Source organism: Coregonus clupeaformis, chromosome 8 (assembly GCF_020615455.1).
Source record: "Coregonus clupeaformis isolate EN_2021a chromosome 8, ASM2061545v1, whole genome shotgun sequence".
Lineage (NCBI taxonomy): Eukaryota > Metazoa > Chordata > Actinopteri > Salmoniformes > Salmonidae > Coregonus > Coregonus clupeaformis.
Window position 1 is genome coordinate 51525917 of NC_059199.1, and position 20789 is coordinate 51546705.

The 20789-nt window shown below is 42.8% G+C and overlaps 1 protein-coding gene across 2 annotated transcripts in view; it reads right to left on the minus strand.

The window, feature by feature from the left end:
• Positions 1 to 20789, minus strand: part of LOC121571919 (retinoic acid receptor beta-like) — a 225515-nt gene that overhangs the window by 74285 nt on the left and 130441 nt on the right. For both annotated transcript variants that reach the window (XM_041883715.2, XM_041883716.2), the window contains one exon: positions 5196 to 5344. In XM_041883715.2, the coding sequence (XP_041739649.1) occupies positions 5196 to 5344 (149 nt within the window). The remainder of the gene's footprint in view (positions 1 to 5195; positions 5345 to 20789) is intronic.

Sequence of the window (20789 nt, forward strand, 5' to 3'; positions counted from 1 at the left end):
TGACCCCAAACACACCGCCCGGGCAACGAAGGAGTGGCTTCGTAAGAAGCATTTCAAGTTCCTGGAGTGGCCTAGCCAGTCTCCAGATCTCAACCCCATAGAAAATCTTTGGAGGGAGTTGAAAGTCCGTGTTTCCCAGCGACAGCCCCAAAACATCACTGCTCTAGAGGAGATCTGCATGGAGGAATGGGCCAAAATACCAGCAACAGTGTGTGAAAACCTTGTGAAGACTTACAGAAAACGTTTGACCTGTGTCATTGCCAACAAAGGGTATATAACAAAGTATTGAGAAACTTTTGTTATTGACCAAATACTTATTTTCCACCATAACTTGCAAATAAATTCATTAAAAATCCTACAATGTGATTTTCGGGGGAAAAAAATCTAATTTTGTCTGTCATAGTTGACGTGTACCTATGATGAAAATTACAGGCCTCTCTCATCTTTTTAAGTGGGAGAACTTGCACAATTGGTGGCTGACTAAATACTTTTTTTCCCCACTGTATATATATATATATATATATATATGTATATGTGAGAAAATAAAAAAAACATATGGGGGATTGGAAGTGATGCAGACCCAGACCAGGTCCAATCTATAAAAGCTGTAGTCTTTTATAGCCGTAGAGATATGAGTCTACTTGAAAAATCTATAGCCTTTGTCATGGGCATTGACAAAACCCAATATCCTAAATTGAGACCTGAGATGATGCTATTGTGATTCTCTACCATTTGTTATATGATGTCCTTCTAGATTCAAAAGGTATATTTTTTGTAATCCATACTGAACACCATCAGCTTCCTGTGCCGTACACTGAACTAAAGTAGGGACATAAAAGTAAAGCGTTCTCTGTGTATCTCAGCCCTATAGTGTATTCTTCTGTTCTTCTTCTCTTCACTATAGGTTATTCTTATTTTCTCAGAGGCAGTGACGCTATCCTTTCTACTGACAGAGAGCAGACAATGTGATTTTTATTCATCTTATGGGTTTGTAGGAGAAAGAGGCCCTAGGCCTAGTCTATTGCCCTTGGGAACTCTGGTACATTATGTTAATTATGTCTTCAAGTTTATGTGCTCTACAGATATAGGTCAAATACATAGCTCAAACACCTTCAAATAATTAACGTTATTCTTTCTTTAGTTTTCCCCACTATTGAACAATCAGAATAGTTCCCAAAAGTGCAAACTCCAAGCAACTGTATGGTAAAATAAACTTTTTTTGTGTTTTTTGTTTCACTGTTTCAAGTATTCAAAGGTATTTGACCCAGATCTGGTGCATTGCTATGCGCTGTGTTGAGTTGGTCCTCATTGCTCTCTGTGGGGACAGTTTCAGAACCCCCAGAGGGATGATGTCACAAAGGTGTAGGACACAACTGTCACGTCTGAACAGTAGAGGGGGCGGCCTTTGGTTTGAGACGTCTTGACTTTCACTGAATACCCTTAAGAAGTAGCATAACCCCCCTAGCTCACCGCTACCACTGCATATGCATGTACTTATGGGAGCCCATATGTCTGCTCGCCATTTTACCAATTCAAATCAGCTCTCTTCAAGATATCAAACAAAGGCGAGCGCTGCTGGTGTCAAATGATGTAAATGAGTTGAGTGTGTTCTGGCGTGAAAACGGCTAAAAGACGTGGATCACATCTGCCGTAGTCTGTGTTTTCTCTTGTGGCGTGTCTCTCTCTCGTCTGCTGGTGTTTCTCTCTCATCTCTCCCATTACATGTATACAGTATGTAGTCAGCGTAGTCATCTAATGAACGACGCACAGCGTGAGAAGTGGGTGTATCTAAGGGCACTTCTGTTCAAGGGGAATTCAACAGGCATGTCTTTACTTTGTATGTATCCTTTATAAAACCAGGGTAGACACATTGAGATTGACATCTCATTTTTTCAGTGAGCCCTGGCCAAAAAAGTAGCAGTGTTGGTAGGTAAGGCTCTGTCTGTTGTAAGACTGGACATCTTTAAATCAAGTTAGACAGATCCAGAAGTCAGTGCTCCGACAGGAGCTGAACTGGGTTGAACTGAAGTCATAATAACTGGACATCTGGGCAGCTTGACTGTAATGTGAATGTATTGGCGTGCAAGTGTATGTGTGTGTATGTGAGTGTGTTTGTGTGTGTCTGTGTCTGTGTGTGTGTCTGTCTGTGTGTGTGTGTGTGCGTGCTTGATTGTGTGGGCATGGGGGCCTGCGTGTGTGAGCTTGCATGCATGTGTGTGTGTATGTGTGTGTGTGCGTGTGACATTACAATATTTCTATGTAGGAATCCGAAGAAGCTTGCGTCTTTGTACTCCATCTCTATCTCCAGCTTTGACTGTGAGCTGAAGCATCCTGTTATAAGATGAGTGACATGTACACATAAACACATACACACACACACGGCACAAGCTGTGTGTGTGTGTTTGCTGGTGTAATTCGATCATTCACAGGGCAGTAGAGGGCCCTTTAATGTGAGGGAGAGGGCGAGAGAGAGGGTGAGGGAGAGGGAGAGAGAGCGAGAGGGAGAGAGAGATAGAGAGACAGAGAGTGCGGTGCTTTAGTATCTAAAACCCTACAGCTGTGGAGAGAGAGAGTACGCTCAATTGACTCTGTCCAATGGAGAGGCTCGGCCCTCACACCCCATGACAACAATGCCCTCGCCATGGAGACAGGAATACAACACAGAAAAAGCCTTAATCTCTGGCTTAATCCCTCTGAGTCAAGATGTCACAGAAATCAAAGCTATTATACCATCAATTCAAGAGAGAGAGAGAGAGAGAGAGAGAGAGAGAGAGAGAGAGAGAGAGAGAGAGAGAGAGAGAGAGAGAGAGAGAGAGAGAGAGAGAGAGAGAGAGAGAGAGAGAGAGAGAGAGAGAGAGAGAGAGAGAGAGAGAGAGAGAGAGAGAGAGAGAGAGAGAGAGAGAGAGAGAAAGAGAGGATAGATGTACTGTATGTATGGATTTAAATCACCCCACCACGTTACGCCATATCCCATATTCTCAGAATCACTGTAGAGAGAGAGAGAGAGAGAGAAAGAGAAAGAGAGAGGATAGAGAGAGAGAGAGAGAGAGAGAGAGAAAGAGAGAGGATAGAGAGAGAGAAAGAGAGAGAGAGAGAGAGAGAGAGAGAGAGAGAGAGAGACAGACAGACAGACAGACAGACAGACAGACAGACAGACAGACAGACAGACAGACAGACAGACAGAGAGACAGACAGAGAGAGAGAAAGAGAGGATAGATGTACTGTATGTATGGAATTAAATCACCCCACCACATTAGGCCATATCCCATATTCTCAGAATCACTGTAGAGAGAGAGAGAGAGAGAGAGAGAGAGAGAGAGAGAGAGAGAGAGAGAGAGAGAGAGAGAGAGAGAGAGAGAGAGAGAGAGAGAGAGAAAGAGAGGATAGATGTACTGTATGTATGGATTTAAATCACCCCACCACGTTACGCCATATCCCATATTCTCAGAATCACTGTAGAGAGAGAGAGAGAGAGAAAGAGAAAGAGAGAGGATAGAGAGAGAGAGAGAGAGAGAGAGAGAGAGAGAGAGAAGAGAGAGGATAGAGAGAGAGAAAGAGAGAGAGAGAGAGAGAGAGAGAGAGAGAGAGAGAGAGAGAGAGAGAGAGAGAGACAGAGAGAGAGAGAGACAGAGACAGAGACAGAGAGCGAGCTAGCTGGCTGTTTCATTCTGCTTGCAAGTAAACCCACATCTGTCCTTTTATTTCAGAGCTGACACCATCTGCAGTCCAGTCAGGGTGCAGTAGTAGAAGGAATGTGCTTAGCCCCATTAAATAGTTATCTTTGGTGTGTGTGTGCGTGTGTTTTCTATTGATGTGTGTGTATGTGTGTGTGTGATTGCATGCATTTGTTTGTGTTTTCTATTGATTTCCCCATATTTCTGTAGCTATGTTCTAACTTTAATGCAGCTATACCTCCATGGTACTGTATATATTTGCAGTATGTCTGACTCTAGGTGGTATTATCAGGTCGCGGGGCTGGAGGTACGGGGTCACACCAGACATAAGCTGGGCTTAGTTGGTAGAGCATGGCACTTGCAACGCCAGGGTTGTGGGTTCGATTCCCACAGGGGACCAGTACGAATGAAAATGTATGCACTACAGTAAGTCGCTCTGGATAAGAGAGTCTGCTAAATGACTAAAATGTTAAATGTAAATAGCGTTGGATTCATGGCTGGATGGGAGGGCCAGAGAGACCTGACCCTGACCCCAGTGAGACAGCTGATCACCACCCTCCCCCTTCTCCCCCTCTCCTCACCCCCTCTTCCCCCCAGGCCTAAATTCCAAAGGATTCCAGACATTCCAGCCTTCTGATTACAGCAGGAGAGAGAGAATGAAGATGCATATTCAGCCTCCAGAACCACACTGGACTGGAGTGTTAACCAACGGGTTGTATGTTCTGTACGCACACGTTGATATACTGTTTGAGCGCTCTGTATGTATGCAGTATGCACAGTCAGGTACAGCTGCATTGATAGACTGTGGGCAACATCAAGCAGAAGTTTTTCCTCACCAAGTGACCTGACCAGGACAAAGTTTTCATTTCTGGTTAGGTCAAGTGGTGAGGAAAACGTCTGGCCCTAGAGGTCTGCTGGTTGTGGTGTGTATGTTGCTGGTTGTGGTGTGTATGTTGCTGGTTGTGGTGTGTATGTTGATGGTTTTGGTGTGTATGTTGATGGTTTTGGTGTGTATGTTGCTGGTTGTGGTGTGTATGTTGCTGGTTGTGGTGTGTATGTTGATGGTTGTGGTGTGTATGTTGCTGGTTGTGGTGTGTATGTTGCTGGTTGTGGTGTGTATGTTGCTGGTTGTGGTGTGTATGTTGATGGTTTTGGTGTGTATGTTGATGGTTTTGGTGTTATTGTTGCTGGTTGTGGTGTGTATGTTGCTGGTTGTGGTGTGTATGTTGATGGTTGTGGTGTGTATGTTGATGGTTGTGGTGTGTATGTTGACGGTTTTGGTGTGTATGTTGATGGTTGTGGTGTGTATGTTGATGGTTGTGGTGTGTATGTTGATGGTTGTGGTGTGTATGTTGATGGTTGTGGTGTGTATGTTGATGGTTTTGGTGTGTATGTTGCTGGTTGTGGTGTGTATGTTGATGGTTGTGGTGTGTATGTTGCTGGTTGTGGTGTGTATGTTGATGGTTTTGGTGTGTATGTTGATGGTTTTGGTGTATATGTCGGTATGGAGCATTGTCTTACCTTGCAGCCCTCGCAGGCGCTGACGCCATAGTGGTACCCCGAGGACTTGTCCTGGCACACGAAGCAGGGCTTGTAGACGCGGGGCGGGGGCAGGGGGGACGGGGGGCTTGGGACCAGCTCCTCAGAACTGGTGCTCTGGGTCTCGATGGCTGCAGAGACACAACAGAAGAAGATGATGAAGAAGTATTAGTTCTTTATTAGTCCCTGATGGAAAACTGTTTTGCAGAAAGAATAAGAGGGTTCAAGTTTTAGTATGGGACAGGATGGTAATGGTAGAGCATTCAAAACCCATTTCCTGAGTGAATGAATTAAAGGTACTGAATGAACTAAAATCCGGGCAAACAGTAGAAAATCGTTGGCATGCAATTACTGTGTCCACATACTCATCCTACAGTGGTTCTGAGTGGCCACTTTATTTCTATTTCGATGTTATTGGAACGGAAACACAAAGATTGTGATATTGAATGAGTTCATATAGAACCTCCAGAACCCCGGAATAAGTTCTCATAACAACCCCTGTGGTCTGAGTGATACCGCAGTCATTCAGAGTGAACAAAAGCAAACTTTTGAGCCAGTGGGTTTCTTTCTAATGGGTTTTGAAAAGTCAACCTGTGGCTTGACTGAGTTTAAACATAAATGTTGAAAAAATAAATGCTATTAAAGTGGAAATAGGCTGTGATGACATCATGTTATATAGCCTTTCAACTTTCAATAAATTCCCTGGTTTTTCAGAAATCCTGGGTGGAATCCTCCAACTGGGATTTCGAGAAAACCAGGGAATGTATTTAATTTTGCAACCCTACTCAGGAATATGTGTAGCTTGCTCAAGGGCCTGCCTGTCTATAGATCAATCTGCATGGAGAGCAGAGCAGATCAGAGCAGTGTTGGTTGGTTCGTTGGGAGCATGTTGGTTGACTGATTAGATTACATTCTTCCGTACATCATCAGCTCAAACTCAATTATACATCTATTAGCGAGCAACCCCTCAATCTTTTTTCTGGCCCCCGGCCCCACGTGGAATTCCCTAAGGTTCAACTTACCCTTGCATTATGTTCAAAAATGTGTTCTGGGTCAATTTGACACATACAGTAGATGTGACCCATTGTGTGTGTGTGTGTGTGTGTGTGTGTGTGTGTGTGTGTGTGTTTGTGTGCTTGTCCATGTATGTTTACCTGTTATATTGCCAATCTCTTTGGGATATTAAAGGACAGTGTGAGTGTAGAACTGTCATGACGGTGAATATTAGTGCTACTGCATGATTCATAGTGACCTCTGCTTTCCTTCTGGTGAATCAAACAGACTTGTTATTCGTCAATCAAATCCCATAGCAAACAGAAACTAGTGCAACTGGCTAGTCAGTTGGAGTGAGTCACTTTGCTATCATCTGTACAAAGTGTGTTGCTGATAGTAATCAATATCGTACTACGCACACATCACTGATTACTTTTTTAGTGCTTGTTTAGTGCTTGTTTACTGACTGTATGTTGGTCCAAATATTCATTAAATCACTTGAGTCTAAATACATTAAAACAAGCAGTTCACTTGCATTAATGTTTTCTCTCTGAAGTACAAACACTCTCTTCCTGGAACCTGGTATAATTTATGAGGACAGAAACATATATTTTTTTATTGAAGTCAGGTCAGCTAGCTGTGTGTGTGTGTGTGCTAGCTCATTGCTTTAAATGTAGCCTACAAAATGGTTTTCATTTGGAGTCTCCAGTCTTGCAGTAGGCTGCAGGCTGCAGTCTGAAGCTGCAGTGTTGGAGCCACCTCTTCTCTAATGTAATCATATGAGGAACGGACCAACCGACCACACACACACACACACACACACACACACACACACACTGTCACAGGGAGGGAGATACGATCCACCACTTTAATATGTAACGTGAGCAAGAGAGACAAGCCGTGCAGGGCAAGAGACAGCGGGGGACGTGTATCATGTGTTTTATCAGATGTAATATGTAAAGGTGTGTGTGTGTGTGAGTGTGAGTGTGTGCATGTGAGTGTGTGGCGACATCGAGGGACATGCATCACATGTAATATGTAAAACAAGCTGTTGTGTGTTCACATCAGCGAGCTGTGGAACAACTAGCGACCATAAGAGAAATGTATACAGTATAAGTCTTCGCAGCTGGTACAATACTGAACACTACAGATGCTACTACATGTTGTGTAGAATACAACACATTGGTACTGATAGAATATGCATGCGTTTCCAATGCCTTGGATCATTACACATGGGAAAGAGGGAGAGCACTAGACACACTCACACACACACGCACACACACACAGTCTTGTACAACTAACCTTGTGGGGACACACAATTCAGTCCCATTCAAAATCTTATTTTCCCTAACCCCTAACCCTAACCTTAACCCGAAAACCTAACCTTAACCCTAACCCTAGCTCCTAACCCTAACCCTAAACCTAATTCTAACCCTAACACTAATTCTAACCTTAACCCTAAACCCCCTAGAAATAGCATTTGACCTTGTGGGGATCAACAAAATGTCCCCAGTTGGTCACATTTTTGTTTGTTTATAGTTAACACGTCCACACACACACACACACACACTTTAAGCCCATATCTCTGCCCGGTGAAAAAATCTTCCCAGTGTGAAATAGTTACCAATCGTTCTGATTGTGTTGTGAATGTGACGTCATGTTATAACATTTCTCACAGCGTGAAAATGTTCCCAGTTCAATAATTGCACGCACGTGTGGATGGCTGAGCTTGTGCAGATGTCTCTCTCTCACACCCTCCCTTGACCTCAAAAAACAGTTCTGTGGGCTCGTGTATTTGCTACATCTGCCAATACGGACTCACGCGTCAAAGTGCTAAGGGTTGATGTGAGGAGATTTTTTGCAATATTTGTTGAAGACGGCTATCTCAAAACAGTAACTGGGAACATCTGCTGAAGGAAACTTTCTACTAGGTAAGTGTTAACGTTCTATCTTTCTCAGTCACAAGTAATCACAAGCTAACATTACTTCTCCTTTGCTAGCTAGCCAATTCAATCCGTATTGTTGGAATTCAGCATTACAGCGTTGCACAATCACATCAAGCAGCTGAAATGACAGAAAACTATGTGCATTTTCATTTGTTTTACCATAGTTTCTATTGCCAATTATTTGATATACAGTTGAAGTCAGAAGTTTACATACACTTAGGTTGGAGTCATTAAAACTCGTTTTTCAACCACTCCACAAGTGTCTTGTTAACAAATTATAGTTTTGGCAAGTCGGTTAGGACATCTACTTTGTGCATGACAAAAGTAATATTTCCAACAATTGTTTACAGACAGATTATTTCACTTATAATTCACTGTATCACAATTCCAGTGGGTCAGACGTTTACATACATTAAGTTGACTGTGCCTTTAAACATCTTGGAAAATTCCAGGAAATTATGTCATGGCTTTAGAAACTTCTGATAGGCATCATTTGTGTCAATTGGAGGTGTACCTGTGGATGTATTTCAAGGCCTAGCTTCAAACTCAGTGCCTCTTTGCTTGACCTCAAAAGAAATCAGCCAAGACCTAAGAAAAAGAATTGTATACCTCCACAAGTCTGGTTCATCCTTGGGAGCAATTTCCAAACGCCTGAAGGTACCACGTTCATCTGTACAAACAATAGTACGCAACTATAAACACCATGGGACCATGCAGCCGTCATACCGCTCAGGAAGGAGACGCGTTCTGTCTCCTAGAGATTAACGTACTTTGGTGCGAAAAGTGCAAATCAATCCCAGAACAACAGCAAAGGACCTTGTGAAGATGCTGGAGGAAACAGGTACAAAAGTATCTATATCCACAGTAAAACGAGTCCTATATCGACATAAACTGAAAGGCCGCTCAGCAAGGAAGAAGCCACTGGTCCAAAACCGCCATAAAAAAGCCAGACTACGGTTTGCAACTGCACATGGGACAAAGATCGTACTTTTTGGAGAAATGTCCTCTGGTCTGATGAAACAAAAATAGAACTGTTTGGCCATAATGACCATCGTTATGTTTGGAGGAAAAGGGGGACACTTGCAAGCCAAAGAACACCATCCCAACCCTGAAGCACGGGGGTGGCAGCATCATGCTGTGGGGGTGCTTTGCTGTAGGAGGGACTGGTGCACTTCACAAAATAGATGGCATCATGAGGAAGGAAAATTATGTGGATATATTGAAGCAACATCTCAAGACATCAGTCAGGAAGTTAAAGCTTGGTCGCAAATGGGTCTTCCAAATGGACAATGACCCCAAGCATACTTCCAAAGTTGTGGCAAAATGGCTTAAGGACAACAAAGTCAAGGTATTGGAGTGGCCATCACAAAGCCCTGACCTCATCCTATAGAACATTTGTGGGCAGAACTGAAAAAGTGTGTGCAAGCAAGGAGGCCTACAAACCTGACTCAGTTACACCAGCTCTGTCAGGAGGAATGGGCCAAAATTCACCCAACTTATTGTGGGAAGCTTGTGGAAGGCTACCCGAAACGTTTGACCCAAGTTAAACAATTTAAAGGCAATGCTACCAAATACTAATTGAGTGTAATTTGATGAAAGAAATAAAAGCTTAAATAAATCTGCTATTATTCTGACATTTCACATTCTTAAAATAAAGTGGTGATCCTAACTGACCTAAGACAGGGACTTTTTACTAGGATTAAATGTCAGTAATTGTGAAAAGCTGAGTTTAAATGTATTTAGCTAAGGTGTATCTACATTTCCAACTTCATCTGTATCCATTACAATAATGATCCTGATAAATTAATTCGCCTGGATCAGAGAAGCTTTCAGTCTCGTCACGTTCATATGCATGGCACGGTGGAGATGACAAACAAAACAACTGCAATAGGCTTATATTAACCTCTGCTTGTCACGCCCTGACCTTAGAGATCACCTGTATTCTCTGTTTGGTTAGGTCAGGGTGTGATTTGGATAGAATCTAGTTTATTCTATTTCTATGTTGGCCGGGTGTGGTTCCCAATCAGAGGCAGCTGTCCATCGTTGTCTCTGATTGGGGATCATACTTAGGCAGCCATTTTGCCTACCTTTAGTTGTGGGATCTTGTTTCTGATTCTGTTTAGGCTTGTTGCTGTTAGCGTTTAGAACTTCACGTTCAGTTGCGTTTGTTATTTTGTCAAGTGTTTATTTATATTATTAAACATGTACGCATACCACGCTGCACCTTGGTCCGATCCTTTACACAACAAACGTGACACTGCTGTACCAAACCAAATGATAGGCTAGTAGCATGGGGAAGAAATATTCTCTAGACGCTTTTTTCCAGGGGAGATTAAGTTTATAAATTGACTGGCTGGGCTGTGGGATAGTGGATGCGCATTGATAAATCTAACTGAACTGTTAACAGGCATTACCGGTGGAATATGGGGATTGTGGTGCTAAAACTCCCTGCTATCAACCAATTAGCATCCAGGATCCAAACAACCAGTTTTATAACTGTGCTATTGCTGTTATTATAAATTAAGTTGAAGAGTATTTGATTTTGTTATATCTAATGTACTATGTTTTCACATTCTATAAGGTTGAGGAGTGCAGAGTGTCAACTCCACAATAAGAGTATGTGGTGATGAAGATGACATATGACAGGTATGTAATTGGAGTCCACCTCATAGTTGATGCATCATTTTGCAATTGGAATACAACGTTTGATCAATAAAAAAGAATGAACTTTATTACTTGCTATTTTCCAGAACTCTTGCTCTCCACCGCCACCTCGGCATTGATGCCCTCACTGACGAAGACATTAAGGTCATTTTCTTGTCTGAATTCACAACTAACAGTACCCTTCCACTTAACTATTAAATTGCATATGAGCAAGTGGCTGGATTCTTCGTTGAAAGGAAAAAACAAAAACCTGCAGACACTCGACAGTGGTGTCAAACTCATTCCATGCAGGTTTTTGTTTTATCCTTTCAATTAAGACAACCAGGTGAGCGGAGTTCTTTACTAATTAGTGACCGTAATTCATCAAGTACAAGGGAGGAGTGAAAACCAGCAGACACTCAGCCCTCAATGGAATGAGTTTCACACGTGCACTAGGCCCTCCGTGGAATGAGTCTGACACCCCTGATTTAATGGAAATAACCTACATTTCAGCACCTTCTTCAGGGAGGGTTGATGAAGCCACATAGGTTGTGTTTCCACAGGCAGCCCAATTCTGATTATTTTCCTATTAATTGGTATTTTGCCCAATTATAGTTTATGCCAATAGTTCAGAATTGGGTTGCCTGTGTAAAAACAGCCATAGTGCTGAACCTTGGTTCATTCTATTACCCTAAATTGTTGAAAGTATACAGAAATGTATGACTTTATTTTCGTTGGTCAGCATCTAAATTTGGTGAGGGGGGGGTCCATATACATTCATTTCATTTGCTTTTTAAAGTGTCAAACACTTGCTATAAGACAGCAGATCGCTGAGACGTGACTTGTTTATGCAGGTTTTACATCTAATGCTTTTGGTCTAATATCTGCCAGGGGGGAGGATGATAGTTTTCTTTTGGATAGCCTGCAATGTCTCTTCCTCTTATACCCTGAAATAAAATCTGTTCACTGAAATATTTCAATGTCCATTTCTGTTATCAACCTACTAATTAAGTATATTGCCATAAATGACATCAATGACTTACTTTCTCCTTGGCAATATTCTGGCGACAATCTTGGAAGACTCACTCGCAACACATTTCCACATTACAGGCTCAAGTGACAAATGACAGCAAAAACTGATTATTCTGGAGAAATTGCAGTACCATGGGTTAGTTATATCAATCTTTGGTAGTAGTGTTGATAGTTGATTTTGGCTTTACCGCGAATTAGCATTGCATTTATTTGCAGTGCTGCCATTTACTTTCCACTCAAGGATTGCTCCAGCAGAAAGGCTATCACGGTACTGTTGGCTTTGGGTAATGTGAGAGATGGTGGGTAAAGTTATAAGCTACCTAGTTGTGGACACAAGCTAGTTGTGCTAGCTAGCGTAGCCTATCATTTGATGCACGGAATGGCACATAGCTAGCTCAATACATTTGGTTATCAAAAGTAACTAGTGGAGTTGTGAAACAGTTGTTTATACTTTGGCTAAAACCTAGCTTTTATATTTGTTTATTTAGCTATACAAAGAAGCTAAAACTGTGCACCTCTGAGAACAAGCCATCTCGACCAACTGACTGCTAATTATGCTAGTTAGCTAAATCAAGGGCGAGGGAGGGTGTGAGAGACAGCCGCATGAGCTCAGCCAAGAAGAAGAATTAGAAGAAGAAGAAGAAGAAGTGAGGAGGGTCCTATAGATCAATAAAAAATAATGTGTGGGCCAATCAACCATGTCTATCCTCACTATGTCCACCTATCCCTACCTGCTGTCCACCACATTGTCCCCATGCTAAGGGTCAGATAGATGACCAGTGACATTAAAACAATCAGGACTCTTCACCCACATGGTCTACAGACCTCACAGATGGCTAGGAGGGAGGTACTTAAGGCAAGATCTGTTCCACACACATGGCCAAACTCACATACGCACACACACACACACACCATTTAGCACAATTATATCACAACGACATGGAATCAGGACATGGACGGTTTCTACACTGTACTCATGAGACCACAGTTACGTCCAAATGACTGATCCATTTACAACGGCCCTACTTTTACAAACAGAGAGAGAAAATAAACAGGTAGAACGAGACAGGGAAAATAAAAAAGAGATAGGGAAGACAGTGTGCATAAGAGAGAAATATAGAGATGGGGTAGAGAAAGAGTGAAAGAGAGAGGCATTTCCTGAGTGTCCCTGGGGTTAGCCTGTTGTGTGTTTGGGCTATACTGAGAGGAAGCTGTGATGATTTAGGCGTGAAGAGGTGGAGAGGTGGAGAGACAGGCACTGGGCAGTATGGGAAGAATTAGGGGATATACATACTACACCTAAACGTTGGCCTGAATTGATACAGTTGAGGGCACTGATAACTAAATTTCTCTAAAACCCTGTACCGTGGTAGGGGTAACTATCACTAGTTGACACTAGAGCGCCGTGTTGCACTCACATTGCGGCAACTGTCCTGCCAATACCACAGTACAGCCTAACTTTCTAGCGCCACACATGTACATGCAGTTCCCTCCACAACCCCACCTCTCCGCTGGCCGTTTATCCAAGCTGGAAGTGGTTTTCTCCCCCTCTTCCTCTGGGTTCTCTTCAGGAGCACGTAGCTCACACAAACCGCTCACATACACCAGGCGGGAGGAGAAAGAGAGTCAATAGGAAACGGTCGAAATTCACCCAAAGTACACCAAATTAGAAGCAGCTTTGCGGTGGGAGGGAGACGGAGCAGCACTGGCTGTAGGGCTGTAGGCTATAGTACACATTTAATTCAGAAGGTTATCTATAATCGTTTCTTTAAACACTGACTGGAAGAGAAGATAGAAACTGTGGAAACAGACGACAGACTGAGACTGGTCATGTGGTGCTGAGAGGCGGGGGATGCTGAAAACTCACAGGGAAACGGTCTGTCTAGTCAGATTTCAGGACGGCACACATCAAGTGCAAAAGTGTCTCCCAGTAGAGGGAACCAATCAAACTGCCTCTAGAAGAGCCACTGAAACTGAATGTCGCCAACAGACATCGCAGGTCTGCAGTATTTTGTGTTTTTGTGTGTTATTTCTTACATTATTAGCCCAGAACGTTTTTTTGTGTTATTACATACAGCCGGAAATAACTTTTGGATATCAGAGCGGCTGTAACTCACCAGCATTACGACCAGGAATACGACTTTCCCGAATTGGATCATTTGTTCGTACCCCCCAGGGCAATTTAACTTATCCCTGAGGCTGCTCCAAGACACCGCTGGCAGAGAAGAGGTATTCGGAGTAGACTTCTAGTCCGACTCAGGATGCGTGCACACCATCCACAGCTTCCGAGTATATTACTCGCTAATGTTCAATCTCTGGACAATAACATAGACGAGCTCAGGGCGACGATCTCCTTCCAGAGAGACATCAGGGACTGTAACATACTCTGTTTCACGGAATCATGGCTCTCTCGGGATATACTGTCCCCGTCCATACAGCCAGCTGGGTTCTCAGTATATCGCGCAGACAGGAATAAAGAATGCTCGTGGGTGTGGGTGTATGTTTCATGATTAACTACTCATGGTGTGATTGTGATATCATACAGAAACTCAAGCCCTTTTGTTCACCCAACCTAGAATACCTCACAATCAAATGCCGACCGTATTACCGCCCAAGAGATTTGTCTACGGTTATAGTCACAGCCGTGTATATTCCCCCTCAAGCCGATACCACGACGTCCCTCAAGGAACTACACTGGACTTTATGCAAAATGGAAACCACATATCCTGAGGCCACATTTATTGTAGCTTGGGATTTTAATAAAGCAAATATGAGGAAAACGCTACCGAAGTTCTATCAACACATTGACTGTAGTATTCGCTCTGATAAAACACTCGACCACTGCTACTCCCCCTTTCGAGATGCCTACAAGGCCCTCCTCCGCCCTCCTTCGGGAAACAGATCACGACTCCATTTTACTCCTGCCTTCCTATAGGCAGAAACTCAAACAGGAAGTACCCGTGCTAAGGTCTATTCAACGCTGGTCTGACCAATCGAAATCCATGCTTCAAGATTGTTTTGATCACGCGGACTGGGATATGTTCCGGGTAGCCTCTGAGAATAACATTAGCGTATACACGGACACGGTGACTGAGTTCATCAGGAAGTGTATAGGGAATGTTGTTCCCACTGTGACTATTAAAACCTACCAAAACCAGAAAACGTGGATAGATGGCAGCATTTGAAAGCGTGAACCACCTCATTTAACCTTGGCAAAGTGACTGGGAATATGGTTGAATACAAAAAGTGTAGTTATTCCCTCCATAAGTCAATCAAATGGGCAAAACGTCAGTACAGAGACAAAGTGGAGTCGCATTTCAACGGCTCAGACACGAGACGTATGTGGCTGGGTCTACAGACAATCACGGATTACAAAGGGAAAACCAGCCACGTCGGAGTAGCATAGACAAAAACAGTAGAATAGAATACAGTATATACATATAAGATGAGTAAAGCAAAAATATGTAAACATTATTAGAGTGACTAGTGTTACATTATTAAAGTGGCCAGTGATTTCAAGTCTATGTACAGTTGAAGTCGGAAGTTTACATACACCTTAGCCAAATACATTTAAACTCCGTTTTTCACAATTCCTAACATTTAATCCTAGTAGAAATTCCCTGTCTTAGCTCAGTTTGGATCACCACTTTATTTTAAGAATGTGAAATGTCAGAATAATAGTAGAGAGAATGATTTATTTCAGGTTTTATTTCTTTCATCACATTCCCAGTGGGTCAGAAGTTTACATACACTCAATTAGTATTTGGTAGCATTGCCTTTAAATTGTTTAACTTGGGTCAAACGTTTCGGGTAGCCTTCCACAAGCTTCCCACAATAAGTTGGGTGAATTTTTGCCCATTCCTCCTGACAGAGCTGGTGTAACTGAGTCAGGTTTGTAGGCCTCCTTGCTCGCACACGCTTTTTCAGTTCTGCCACAAATATTCTATAGGATTAAGGTCAGGGCTTTGTGATGGCCACTCCAATACCTTGACTTTGTTGTCCTTAAGCCATTTTGCCACAACTTTGGAAGTATGCTTGGGGTCATTGTCCATTTGGAAGACCCATTTACGACCAAGCTTTAACTTCCTGACTGATGTCTTGAGATGTTGCTTCAATATATCCACATAATTTTCCTTCCTCATGATGCCATCTATATTGTGATGTGCACCAGTCCCTCCTGCAGCAAAGTACCCCCACAGCATGATGCTGCCACCCCCGTGCTTCACGGTTGGGGTGGTGTTCTTCAGCTTGCAAGCAACCCCCTTTTTCCTCCAAACATAACGATGGTCATTATGGCCAAACAGTTCTATTTTTGTTTCATCAGACCAGAGGACATTTCTCCAAAAAGTACAATATTTGTCCCCATGTGCAGTTGCAAACAGTAGTCTGGCTTTTTTATGGCGGTTTTGGAGCAGTGGCTTCATCCTTGCTGAGCAGCCTTTCAGGTTATGTCGATATAGGACTCGTTTTACTGTGGATATAGATACTTTTGTACCTGTTTCCTCCAGCATCTTCACAAGGTCCTTTGCTGTTGTTCTGGGATTGATTTGCACTTTTCGCACCAAAGTACGTTAATCTCTAGGAGACAGAACGCGTCTCCTTCCTGAGCGGTATGACGGCTGCGTGGTCCATGGTGTTTATACTTGCGTACTATTGTTTGTACAGATGAACGTGGTACCTTCAGGCATTTGGAAATTGCTCCCAAGGATGAACCAGACTTGTGGAGGTCTACAATTTTATTTCTGAGGTCTTGGCTGATTTATTTTGATTTTCCCATGATGTCAAGCAAAGAGGCACTGAGTTTGAAGGTAGGCCTTGAAATCTGGAATTTTCCAATCTGTTTAAAGGCAAAGACAACTTAGTGTATGTAAACTTCTGACCCACTGGAATTGTGATACAGTGAATTATAAGTGAAATAATCTGTCTGTAAACAATTGTTTGAAAAATGACTTGTGTCATGCACAAAGTAGATGTCCTAACCGACTTGCCAAAACTATAGTTTGTTAACAAGACATTTGTGGAGTGGTTGAAAAACGAGTTTTAATGACTCCAACCTAAGTGGATGTAGACTTCCGACTTCAACTGTTTATGGGACAGCAGCCTCTAAGGTGCAGCGTTACGTAACCGGGTGGAAGCCGCCTAGTGATGTCACACCCTGATCTGTTTCACCTGTCTTTGTGATTGTCTCCACCCACCTCCAGGTGTCGCCCATCTTCCCCATTATCCCCAGTGTATTTATACCTGTGTTCTCTGTTTGTCTGTTGCCAGTTTGTTTTGTTTCGTCAAGTATTCGTCAAATAATCTCACTCAACATCAACAAAACTAAGGAGTTGATCGTGGACTTCAGGAAACAGCAGAGGGAGCATGCCCCTATCCATATCGATGGGACCGCAGTGGAGAAGGTGGAAAGCTTCAAGTTCCTCGGCGTACACATCACTGACAATCTGAAATGGTCCACTCACACAGACAGTGTGGTGAAGAAGGCGCAACAGCGCCTCTTCAACCTCAGGAGACTGAAGAAATGTGGCTTGGCCACTAAGACCCTCACAAACATTTACAGATGCACAATTGAGAGCATCCTGTCGGGCTGTATCACCGCCTGGTACGGCAACTGCACCGCCCGCAACCGCAGGGCTCTCCAGAAGGTGGTGCGGTCTGCCCAACGCATCACCGGGGGCACACTGCCTGCCCTCCAGGACACCTACAGCACCCGATGTCACAGGAAGGCCAAAAAGATCATTAAGGACATCAACCACCCGAGCCACGGCCTGTCCACCCCGCTATCATCCAGAAGGCGAGGTCAGTACAGGTGCATCAAAGCTGGGACCGAGAGACTGAAAAACTGCTTCTATCTCAAGGCCATCAGACTGTTAAATAGCCATCACTAGCCGGCTACCACCCGGTTACTCAATCCTGCACCTTAGAAGCTGCTGCCCTTTATACATAGACATGGAATCAATGGCCACTTTAATAATGGACCACTAGTCACTTTAATCATGTTTACATACTGCTTTACTTATCTCCTATGTATATACTGTATTCAGTGTATTCTATTCTACTGTATTTTAGTCAATGCCACTCCGACATTGCTCGTCCTAATATTTATATATTTCTTAATTCCATTATTTTACTTTTAGATTTGTGTGTATTGTTGTGAATTGTTAGCTACTACTGCACTGTTGGAGCTAGGAACACAAGCATTTTGCTAAACCCGCAATAATATCTGCCAAATATGTGTATGTGACTACATTTGATTTGATTTGAAGGGACACAGCTTCTAAAGGGGACTAGATAGAGTTGTCAAGGTTAGGCACTGGACCTTGGTTTGAACCACTGAACAGCACTGAGTTTGGATCAGAGGTTCATGGTTCATACCAGTCATGTGACTGTGGCTAACCTCCAAGCCACCCTCCCTGCCTTGACATTTGGGCAACCACCCTGTGACCTGTTGAGGTCAAAGGCAAACTGGAAACAGAGGGTGTATAAAGAGCCAGAGCTCTCACTGCACCGAACGATGCAAAAGGTGCGAGACACTTCAAAGCTTTCATAAAATGCAACAAGAAACTAAGACAGCCATAAAAAGAGAGACGAGGGAGAACGAGAGCGGGAAAGAGAGAGAAAGAGAAGGTTTCAAATAGACAGAGGAATCGAGAGGCAAAGAGAGAAATGTGATGAGATTCTTTTTAATCCTTTCTTAGAAATTCTTTCCCTAAGAGCCTGACGACGTTCTTATGATTCTCCAGTCTATGGCCAGCACTTTAAGGGGTAATTTGATCCGGACGTCAGCTCTGGGGATGTTGGAGCACACACACACACTCTGGAGTTGTTAGAACATGTCAAGATGTCTGATTTTGTTGCAAGTTCTACTTTGGAATCTTAGCAGTAAAGGAGACCTGCATTAGACAGGCTACTAATCTCTGAGATAGAGACAACCCAGCAAACCGGGAACATTCCCAGAACATTGGTTAAGATTCACAAAAAAATTATAACTTTTAACCTAATGAAACATTCGGGAAACCTTTAAAGAACAGAAAAATGTGTTCTGATAACATTCTTGCAACATCAGGCAAACATTTATACAAACATTGTATGATCATCAGAAGGACTGGACAGTTTTTGTGTTATGAGAACATTTGCCGCAACCTGACGAATGTTCTGAGAACTTTCACAGAAATAAATCTGGTTTGCTGGGAAGTCCCTCAATTTCCTGCTCATTGTTTCATTTTTAGCAGCCATATAAAAGGGAATCACGATCCATCATGTCAGAGTGACATCTGACAAATGAAAGAATGAAATAAAATAAAAGCACCCCTTCCTATTTCCAAAGTAGTCCGTTGCTTCTCTCAATGGGAATTTCTTCCTCGGTAGGGTAAGTGAACTGTGTCCAAGATGTCCGACCATTGTTTTGAATGTAATCTGCTCACGTTCGCATACGCTGGACATCTAAAGTACCAGTCAAAACTTTTGACACGCCTACTCATTCCAGGGTTTTTCTTTATTTTTACTATTTTCTAAATTGTGGAATAATATTGAAGACATCAAAACTATGAAATGACACATATGGTATCATGTAGTAACCAAAAAAGTGTTAAACAAATCAAAATATATTTTATATTTGAGATTCTTCAAAGTAGCCACCCTTTGCCTTGATGACAGCTTTGCACACTCTTGGCATTCTCTCAACCAGCTTCATGAGGTAGTCACCTGGAATGCATTTCAATTAACAGGTGTGCCTTCTTAAAAGTTAATTTGTGGAATATCCTTCCTTCTTAATGCGTTTGAGCCAATCAGTTGTGTTGTGACAAGGTAGGGGTGGTATACAGAAGACAGAAAACGAGGTCCATATTATGGCAAGAACAGCTCAAATAAGCAAAGAGAAATGACAGTCCATCATCACTTTAAGACATGAAGGTCAGTCAACACGGAACATTTCAAGAATTTTGAACGTTTCTTCAAGTGCACTCGCAAAAACCATCAAGCGCTATGATGAAACTGGCTCTCATGAGGGCCGGCATAGGAAAGGAAGACCCAAAGTTACCTCTGCTGCAGAGGATAAGTTCATTAGAGTTAACTGCACCTCAGAAATTGCAGCCCAAATAAATGCTTCACAGAGTTCAAGTAACAGACACATCTCAACATCAACTGTTCAGAGGAGACTGCGTGAATCAGGCCTTCATGGTTGAATTGCTGCAAAGAAACCACTACTAAAGGACACCAATAAGAAGAAGAGACTTGCTTGGGCCAAGAAACACGAGCAATGGACATTAGACCAGTGGAAATCTGTCATTTGGTCTGATGAGTCCAAATTGGAGATTTTTGGTTCCAACCGCTGTGTCTTTGTGAGACATAGAGTAGGTGAACGGATGATCTCTGCATGTGTGGTTCCCACCGTGAAGCATGGTGGAGGTGGTGTGATGGTTTGGGGTTGACACTGTCAGTGATTTATTTAGAATTCAAGGCACACTTAACCAGGATGGCTACCACAGCATTCTGCAGCGATACGCCATCCCATCTGGTTTACGCTTAGTGGGACTGTCATTTGTTTTTCAACAGGACAATGACCCAACACACCTCCAGGCTGTGTAAGGGCTATTTGACCAATAAGGAGAGTGATGGTGTGCTGCATCAGATGACCTGGCCTCCACAATCACCCAACCTCAAACCAATTGAGATGTTTTGGGATCAGTTGGACCGCAGAGTGAAAGAAAAGCAGCCAACAAGTGCTCAGCATATGTGGGAACTCCTTCAAGACTGTTGGAAAAGCATTCCAGGTGAAGCTGGTTGAGAGAATGCCAAGAGTGTGCAAAGCTGTCATCAAGGCAAAGGGTGGCTACTTTGAAGAATCTAAAATCTAAAATATATTTTGATTTGTTTAACACTTTTTTGGTTACCCCATGATTCCATATGTGTTATTTCATAATTTTGATGTCTTCACTATTATTCTACAATGTAGAAAATAATA